We start from the raw sequence: 9,393 nt of genomic DNA on the forward strand, positions 1-9,393 counted from the left end.
AATGGAGAGTCAATGAAAGAAATTTCTAAAATGTTCTTCTGGGTTTCTGTTCTTTGCATTTACCTCCTCTTCCACTGGGCAGAGAACAAGCAGTCATCTAGGTGTGAGGGGCCAGCACTTCCCTTAACCCTGATACATGATCATCCGTTCTTCCAAGCAGTATAAGCAATAAATCCCCATTCTGATGCTTTGTAGACAAATTAGATCATAGTTGATATTGGTTCAATTTTTTAAAATCCTGTGATGTTGAAATTACCTGGTCAAGGATCCAGAAGTCACAGAGGATATACAAATTTGTCCTGTTTTCCATAGCAATGGAAACTTACTTAAATGAAATAAGTGGTAAATTGCATCATACAATTAACTAATTAGTATATATAGCTCTTGGGAGAAAACCATCATGATACTGTGTTTAGAAGCCATTGATTAGGTTTAAATAAGGATGGACACACTCACATATCATTTAAAAGAATAATCATAGCAAACAGGATTTAGCCACTAGTTTTTAAAGTTCAGAAATGTAGGAATGCAGTCCGCACAAAGGGAAAGCTTGGAAAAGAAAAGTCACCATCGAAAACTGATGCAATGGGGCTCCTGGGTGGCTCAGTCAGTTGAGCCCACCGACTCTTGATTTCAGCTCAGGTTATGACCTCATGGTTGAGCTCTGCACTGGGCTCTGTACTGGGTGTGGAGCCAGCTTGAGATTCTGTCTCTTCCTCTGTCTCTCCCCTGCTTACGTACACATTCAATACTGTCTCTCTCAAAAAAAAAAAAAAAATCGAATATTGATGTGAAATACGAGGAAAAAGTCAGACAGTGAATAGAAGATTTAGCCACCAGAAAAACTTTTAATCAGAAAGGAAAATTCATGAAAATAATTCTAAATGAATAATGCCATGCTTTGTGGGTCCTTTGGTTGATTTGAGAAAGAAGAAAAAAATAAAATAACTTGCCTTTGTATTCCATTTATAATTGGTAAACATTCATACATACATAAAGGTATACACATATATACAGACATAAGGACAATGCTGAGTGTGCAACCATGCAATAGACAGGTGCTGTCAACCACAGTCACCTGTACTCCCTTCTAGGGGGCCAGGTGATGCCAGGCCGAGGCTCATTCTGACACTTTCTGTGCCCAGTGTAGAGTATCAGCACATTCTGGAAGGCATTTTAATTATATTCTTCATTTTCTGAATAAAAATGTGCCTCGTTTTCTGTATTTTGCCTATAATACTATGACAGCTACCTGCCTTATTCAATTTATAAGCAATAAAACTCTTTTCATTAAAATTTGTGCAACAAATCAAAAGAAATGAGTTGCAGGGCGCCTGGGTGGCTCAGTCAGTTAAGCACCCGACTTCAGCTTAGGTCATGATCTCACAGTTCGTGGGTTCGAGCCCCGCATCGGGCTCTGTGCTGACAGCTAGCTCAGAGCCTGGAGCCTGCTTCAGAATCTGTATCTCCCTCACTCTCTGACCCTCCCCTGCTCACGCTGTCTCTATCTCTCTCTCAGAAATAAATAAAACATAAAAAAAAAGAAATGAGTTGCAATGTATTTAGTTTATTCACATGCGGATTTGGCATAATTTTGTGTTGCCTGCCTCTGTATTTGGCACAGATTAGTGGCGTGATCTCCAGAGTGAAACCATGGGGTTCCCAATGGCTCCTGCAAATTGTAATGTTCAATAATGAAACTGATGGCTTCCTGAACCTTCACTGAGAATAGAAGGATGTAAATTATGTCAAGTGGTTAACATTGTGCCTAGCTCATGAGGCTCATAAATATTAGCTGGGTTAATATTTAAATGACTTATAATTCACATTGCTATTTTATTTTTCTTTTATAATTTGTGACATTTTAAACATATAGAAATTTACAAAGACAGTAGGAAAATACACATACTTTATCATTATGAATTAATAGTTATTCCTTATGGTAATAGTTCTTTATAGCTATTTTTAAAGAAATATAACATTGGAGCTCCTGGGTGACTAATTTGGTTAAGCGTCTGACTTTAGCTCAGGTCATGATATTACAGCTCACGAGTGAGTCCCATATTGGGCTCTGTGCTGACAGCATGGAGCCTGCTTCGGATCCTCTGTCTCCCTCTCTCTTTCTGCCCAACCCCACAGCTTGTGCTCTCTTCCTCCCTCAAAAATTAACATTAAAATTTTTTTAAAGAAATAAAACATAGATATAGAGAAAGTCTCAGGTTTTTTTTTTTTTTATCCAACTTCCTCTTTAGAGACTTTCACTATTAAAAGTTTAGATTCTTCACCCTCTCCCAGTTCATATGTATGTACATGTATGTTCTTTATTCACTACTATATATTTTTAAAACTTCTATATTATGGCAGGTGGAGGAAAAGCCCTCAGTGCTGGCTTCATTATAAGTGCTGGTGGTTAGTTATTAATCAGTGGATTGTGTATTCACTGACATGGTATCACATCCATTCATGACGGCTGGGGAGGCGTGTATTGTGGCCTCTAGAGAGATAACTTTGGCAATCCTACAATTTCCAATAAGTGCCAAAGTTTTAGTGCAGAAAATCCTAAAATTGTTGTGGGAACACATCCTAATTCATGATTAAATCATGGTAGAGTGCTCTAGAGCAGTGGAGCCCTATTTCATGCCCCCTTGCACTCGAGAGATGTGCATTTGGGGAGGAGGGGCAGAGGCAGAGATTGAGAGAGAGAGAGAGAAAGAGAGAGAGAGAGAGAGAGAGAATCACAAGCAGGCTCCATGCTCAGCACAGAGCCCAAAGCGGAGCTTGATCCCATGAACCTGGGATCATGACCTGAGCTGAAATCAAGAGTTGGATGCTCAACCAACTGAGTCACCCAGGTGGTCCCTTTTAATGATTTACAGCTCCATCACTTCTTACTAACTGCTTAGGAAAATGTGCAGAAATGTTAAAATGAGACTTTGGTTAAGTTCCATCATACAATACACTCATCCTGAGACATGAAAACACTGCCAAATGATTGAAAGTGTACTAGAAGACATGCAATCTTTTAGTTCTGTGAGTTCATAAGAAACACATAAATAAAATAATCAATGTGGACTTCCTAGAAATAGAGTTCTTGTGAGAAGAAAGTGTGAATAAGGGGGAAGGAAAGAGTATCAAAAGAACATTGAATATTATAATGCTCCATTGGGATTGAGTCCTGGCAATTATTTTTTTTCTATTTTTCTCATCCTTACAGGAAAGCATTCCCAACTTCAGAGAAGTTACCCAGTCCTGGAGTTAAAATACACTGTGGTGATATAAAACATAGTTTTACCACAGAGGTTGAGGATAAGACTGGATAAAGGGCAGAAGATAATGCCAGGGTCACGCTCCAGTGAGTACAGTGAATGGAATGTGAGATGTAGCTATAATCAATAATGAGGTCATCTTCTTCCTAAGATTTTCCTTGATCACTTGCACCCTGCTGAGTTGGTGGAGCCTCTAGATTTCCCAGTATTGATGAGACGCAGTATTGGTGAGGTTTCAGGGCACCTGGGTGGCTCAGTCAATTAAACGTCCTACTTTGGCTCAGGTCATGATCTCACGGTTCATGAGTTTGAGCCCCCTTCAGGCTCTGTGCTGACAGCTCAGAGCCTAGAGACTGTTTCCGATTCTGTGTCTCCTTCTCTCTGCCCCTCCCCTGCTCATGCTTTGCCTCTCTAAGATAAATAAACATTTTTTTAAAATTAAAAAAAAAAAAAAAAGAATGAGGTTTCACCCAACAGCAAGCTTGGTTCTGACACAGATACAAGCCACTTTTCCTATCTGTAGTTTACACATGCTGCTTCTCCATTAAAAAAAAATTTTTTAAGTGGATAATGTTGAGTGTTTATTTCTTTGTAAAATAATGAGCTTTTGAAAGTAACTCTTTACATCCTGTGAAACTGAGCAGTATGATGCAAAGTGTTTGTAAATAATCACAGCCACGAGTCTGAAAAACTCCCAATACTGTGCTCCTCAGACCAAATAATGACTTCATTAATATTTGTTGAAATCCTGAGTCAAGCATCCAGCATTTCCAAAGAGGTTTCCATTCTGCCATTTTGCCAGTCACCCCATTCTGAGGGAGTAGATCTACTCTTCAAAGATGCTTATCTTTCTCCTCACAGGTAGTATGTGGCAGGAGGTGATGACGAGGGGCAATGCAAGCTATTTCGAAGGCTTCATCCTGGTGGGCTTCTCTGACCGTCCCCACCTGGAGCTGACCCTTTTCGTGGTCATCCTCATTTTTTACCTGCTGACTCTTCTTGGCAACCTGACCATCATCTTGCTTTCAGCTCTGGATTCCCGGCTGCACACGCCGATGTATTTCTTTTTGGCCAACCTCTCATTCCTAGACATGTGTTTTACCACCGGCTCTATCCCCCAGATGCTCTACAACCTCTGGGGCCCAGACAAGACCATCAGCTTCGTGGGGTGTGCCATCCAGCTCTACTTCGTCCTGGCTCTGGGAGGGGTGGAGTGCGTCCTGCTGGCCGTGATGGCCTATGACCGCTACGCTGCGGTCTGCAGGCCCCTGCACTACACCGTCATCATGCACCCGCGACTCTGTGGGCAGCTGGCCTCAGCGGCGTGGCTGAGCGGCTTTGGCAATTCTCTCATAATGGCACCCCAGACATTGATGCTACCCCGCTGTGGGCACAGGCGAGTGGACCACTTTCTCTGTGAGATGCCAGCGCTCATTGGCATGGCCTGTGTAGATACCATGACCCTCGAGGTGCTGGCATTCGCCTTGGCGATCTTTATCATCCTGGCACCGCTCATCCTCATCCTCATCTCTTATGCTTACATTGCGCGGGCGGTCCTCAGGATCCAGTCGGCTGCTGGGCGGAAGAAAGCCTTCAACACCTGCAGCTCCCACCTGATTGTCGTCTCGCTCTTCTATGGCACGATCATATACATGTACCTACAGCCGGCAAACGCTTACTCCCAGGACCAGGGCAAGTTCCTCACTCTCTTCTACACCATCGTCACTCCCAGTGTTAACCCCCTGATCTACACACTGAGAAACAAGGATGTTAAAGAGGCCATGAAGAAGGTGCTAGGGAAGGGGGTTGCAGAAGTATAGCAAAAGTTTGGGGATCTTTTGACTCACCTTCTATATACAATGTTAGACGTAGCAAATAAAGGAATATTCTGACATTGCAGACTGAAGGGGTGTTCAATGAGATGGGGAGCTCAGGGGTGTAGCTGGGCTGAGCAAATGCAACATTCCAGAGTCCACACTCACTTATATTCCTCTCAAGTCTCTCTAGGTCAAGCCCCTATCACTAGGAGGGTGGGGGAGTAGGGGTGGGGAGGGCTCTGATCCAGGACCAAACAGCAATCTATGTTTGCAAAATACCAGCTGTGATCATAGACACCAAGCATTCTTGTACCCATGCCAGCTTCTATCACAGTGATTTGTACTTAGTAGGTCCTCAACATAGATGAGATGAGCTTAGCATATTTCATAGATGAAATAAGCTTAGCAGTAGTGGGAAAACATATTTTTTTCTAGAAAGTTCAAATGAACTTTTATAGTACCAATTTTTGAATGAGAGGCAAATAAATCGCTCAGTTATCTAGCCTCAGCACTGCCAACACTGCAGTGTGGATCCATGACATGGCTCTTGCACATTTCTAATCGTTTATGTAATTGAATTTAGTGATGTTTGTGTTTGATCTTCTGAGGCAAAAGAGCTGGAAGAGGAAAGGTTATGAAGCAACACCATGATGTATTTGCTTTATATGGAAGAATTTCTTGCTCATATTCAGTAGCTATTAGTACTTTTTTAATGACCCACAAAAAGGCTATAAGGTCTTTTTTCTTTAGTTTCCTTTTTTTTTTGAATTGCAATAAAACAAACACAATAGCAAGTTTATAATTTTAACACTTCTCAAGGATGTGGTGTTCAGTGTGTTCACAGTGTTGTACAACCATCACCACCGTGGTCTTCAGAACTTTCCATCTTCCCAGACTGACATTCTTGTATTCATTAGCAGTAACTCCTCCTTCCCCCTCCTCCCAGCCTCTGGAAACTAAATCCAACTTTCTGTCTCTGGGAATCTGACAAAGGTCTTCTTGCTTAAAATGTTTGAACGTCATTACCCCTCACTTTCCCCCAGATATCATCAGGATAATCTTGGACAGAGGAAGAGAAGAAGGACACGGATTCTGGAGAACTGCTGGAATCCTCAGGATGGGGTACTGTGGACGTGGATTTCTTCACCTTTGCATCCCTGACTGCAGTCCCTTGACTTGATTGGAACAATTTGCATCAGATGAATGAATCCTAAGTGCAGACATATTTCTTCTTTTTTTTTTTGTTTTTAAAAACTTTTTTTAAACATTTATTTATTTTTGAGAGAGAGAGCACAAGGGGGTAGAGAGAAGGGGAGACGCAGAATCCGAAGCAGGCTCCAGTCTCTGAGCTGTCAGCACATGAACCATAAGATCATGACCAGAGCCACAGTCAGACGCTTAACTGACTGAGCCACGTGGGCACCCCAATCTTTGATTTTAAAACCAATGTCACGAGCAGCAGTAGAGGCACACGGATTCCACTGTGAGAGAAGACTCACAGGACCCAACGTAATAGCACTTAGGAACCTACAGGTTATTTTAAGGAAAGGATACAACATAACAACAGCACTGAAGGAAAGTCTACTTCACAATTAGAGGTCTGGAGAACCTAGGCATGAACACCAACTTTCTTTTCACTGTAAAAACCATGTAGATGTGCTTTCTGTCTCAGATCAAAAGTCTTGACATATGCACAGAACACTCTAGAACTGGGACTACAAAAGGGAGTCTCACATGGGGCCTCTTAGACCCTGCTGGTCATGCACACATACTCTTGCTGTGAATCAGACCCAACAACAGAGCCCTCCTGGGGTGTCAATGAGACTAGGTGCAAATCATCAATGTCATGGTCATCAATAACCAATGCTGACAAGCTGGCGCAAACCTTCCTGAACTCCTCACACAACAGTGACACAGCGGCACTCCTAACCCGCACATGTCCTGTCCTGGCCATGTTCAGCGTGTACTGTATGTCCTTTATTTCAGTGACACAGATTAAGCCAGTTCTAGATGGGCTGGAAGTCACCCTCACAACATCCCCAACCCCCTCTCATTCGGCTGTCACCTTTTGTGGGAGTAAAGATCGGCTTAGAGACCCAGGAGATCCTGAGTAGATGCTTCATGCTGGTCACCAAGGTCATGGGATAAGCAACTCCCAGGAGAAAGACTTAAACACCCCTCTTCACATGGTAAAGACATTCATAAGGAGAGAGGAGGCAAGATGGTGGAGAAGTAGGGAGCTCCATACATTTACTTGCCCCCATCTCTCAAATGGAGAAGGCCTGAAGCCATAGGAACCCTTACAGAATCCAGGAGGAAAAGGAAACAGAGATGGCTGAGAAAACCTTATAGTGGCTACCTCAAGAAGCAAGCCAAAGTACATATGGTGGAGAGTCCCAAATACTACAATGAGTAGGGAAATAAAATAACCAAAGTCTCAACAAGAGCGACCAAGAGACACCCTTCAAAGAACACTTCCTGAAAGGACAAGCCCTGGACAGTCACAGAGCCTTCTTTAATGCAGCAGTACTCACAGGTGCAGAGTTCATAACAAGCCTTTAAAACTAACAAGAGACAGAAAGCTAGCCAAAATGACGAAACAGAAGAATTCTCCTCTAAAGAAATTCTGGGAAGAAATGACAGCTAAAAAACTGCTCAAAACAGATATAATCAACATAACTGAATAAGAATTTAGAACAATTGTCATAATATTAATTGCTGGGCTTGAAAATGGCATGGAAAACATCAGAAAAACAATTGTTATGAAGACTATGGAGCATAAAAATAGTTGTGATGAATTTAAAAATGCTATAAATGAGATGTACAATAAAATGGAGGCATCCAATGCACAGACTGAAGACACAGAGAGGAGAATAGGTGAATTAGAAGATAAATTATAGAAAAAGAGCGATAAACTAATCCAGGAACACGAAAGGAGAGTTCAAGAGCTCAGCAATACAATCAAACGCAACAATATCCGTATCATAAGATTTCCAGAAGAGGAAGAAAGAGGGAAAAGCCTGAAGAGGTTTTTGAACAAATTATAGCTGAGAACTTCCCCAATCTGGGGAAGGAAACAGACATTGAAATCCAAGAGGCACAGAGAACTCCCCTCAGATGTAACTTGAATAGATCTTCTGCACAACATATCATAGTGAAACTTGCAAAATACAAGGACAAAGAGAGAACTTTGAAAGCAGCTAGGGAGAAAAGGGCCCTAACATACTAAGGGAAACCTATCAGAGTGGTGACAGACCTATCTACTGAAACGTGGCAGGGCAGAAAGGAATAACAGGAATACTTCAATGTGATGAACAGAAAAAATATGCAGCCAAGAATCCTCTATCCAGCAAGCCTGTCATTCAGAATAGAAGGAGAGATAAAAGTCTTTCCAAATAAACAAAAATTGAAAGAATTTGTCACCACTAAACCACCCCTACAAGAAATCCTGAAGGGGACTCCATGAGAGAAATGTTTCAAGGAACACAAGATACCAGAGACACCACCACAAGCATGAATCCTACAAAGAACACAATGATTCTAAACCCATACTTTTCAATAATAACACTAAATGTAAATGGACTAAATGCCCCAATCAAAAGACATAGGGTAGCAGAATGGATAAAAAAACAAAATCCATCTATTTCTTGTCTACAAGAAATTCATTTTAGACCTGAGGACACCTTGAGATTGAAAGTAAGAGGATGGAGAAATATCTATCATGCTACTGGAAGTCAAAAGAAAGCTGGAGTAACTATACTTATTTCAGACACTGGACATTAAAGGCAGTAACAAGGGATGAAGAAGGGCATTATATAATAATTACAGGGTCTATCCATCAGGAAGAGCTAACAATTATAAAAGTCTATGCACTGAATACGGGAGCACCTAAATACATAAAACAATCACAAACAGAAACAAACTTATGGATAAGAATGTGCGAATAGCAGGGGACTTTAATACTCCACTTACAGCAATGGGCAGATCAACTAGACAGAAAATCACAAAAGAAACAACGGACTTGAATGACACATTGAACCAGAAGGATTTGACAGATATATTTAGGACTCTACATCCTGAGGCCATGGAATTCACTTTCTTCTCAAGTGCGCACGGCACATTCTCCAAGATAGATCACATACATACTGGGACATAAAGCAGCCCTCAAGAAATATAAAGAGGGGCGCCTGGGTGGCTTAGTCGGTTAAGTGTCCGACTTTCGCTTAGGTCATGATCTCGCGGTTCGTGGGTTCGAGCCCCGCGTCGGGCTCTGTGCTGACTGCCGGCTCAGAGCCTGGAGCCTGTTTCAA

General features: G+C 41.9%; 1 protein-coding gene across 2 annotated transcripts; it reads left to right on the forward strand.

Moving 5' to 3' along the window:
• The first annotated feature begins 2,827 nt into the window (after positions 1–2,827).
• LOC120225303 (putative olfactory receptor 2W6) lies at positions 2,828–5,086 on the forward strand. Of its 2 annotated transcripts, XM_039223550.1 has the most exons (2): positions 2,828–2,852; positions 4,179–5,086. In XM_039223550.1, the coding sequence occupies exons 1-2, from the start codon at positions 2,828–2,830 to the stop codon at positions 5,084–5,086; spliced, it is 933 nt and encodes a 310-aa protein (XP_039079481.1). The 2 variants fall into 2 exon arrangements, with proteins under 2 accessions (XP_039079481.1, XP_039079480.1); XM_039223549.1 differs by lacking the exon at positions 2,828–2,852 and having other exon boundaries at positions 4,133–5,086.
• Positions 5,087–9,393: the final 4,307 nt, after the last annotated feature.

Source organism: Hyaena hyaena, unplaced genomic scaffold (assembly GCF_003009895.1).
Source record: "Hyaena hyaena isolate Hyena2069 unplaced genomic scaffold, ASM300989v1 scaffold_1367, whole genome shotgun sequence".
NCBI classification, from domain to species: Eukaryota; Metazoa; Chordata; class Mammalia; order Carnivora; family Hyaenidae; genus Hyaena; species Hyaena hyaena.

Bases quoted from the DNA above. Each gene is read 5' to 3' on its own strand.
- LOC120225303 (XM_039223549.1), top strand. From the start codon at position 4,133: ATGTGGCAGGAGGTGATGACGAGGGGCAATGCAAGCTATTTCGAAGGC.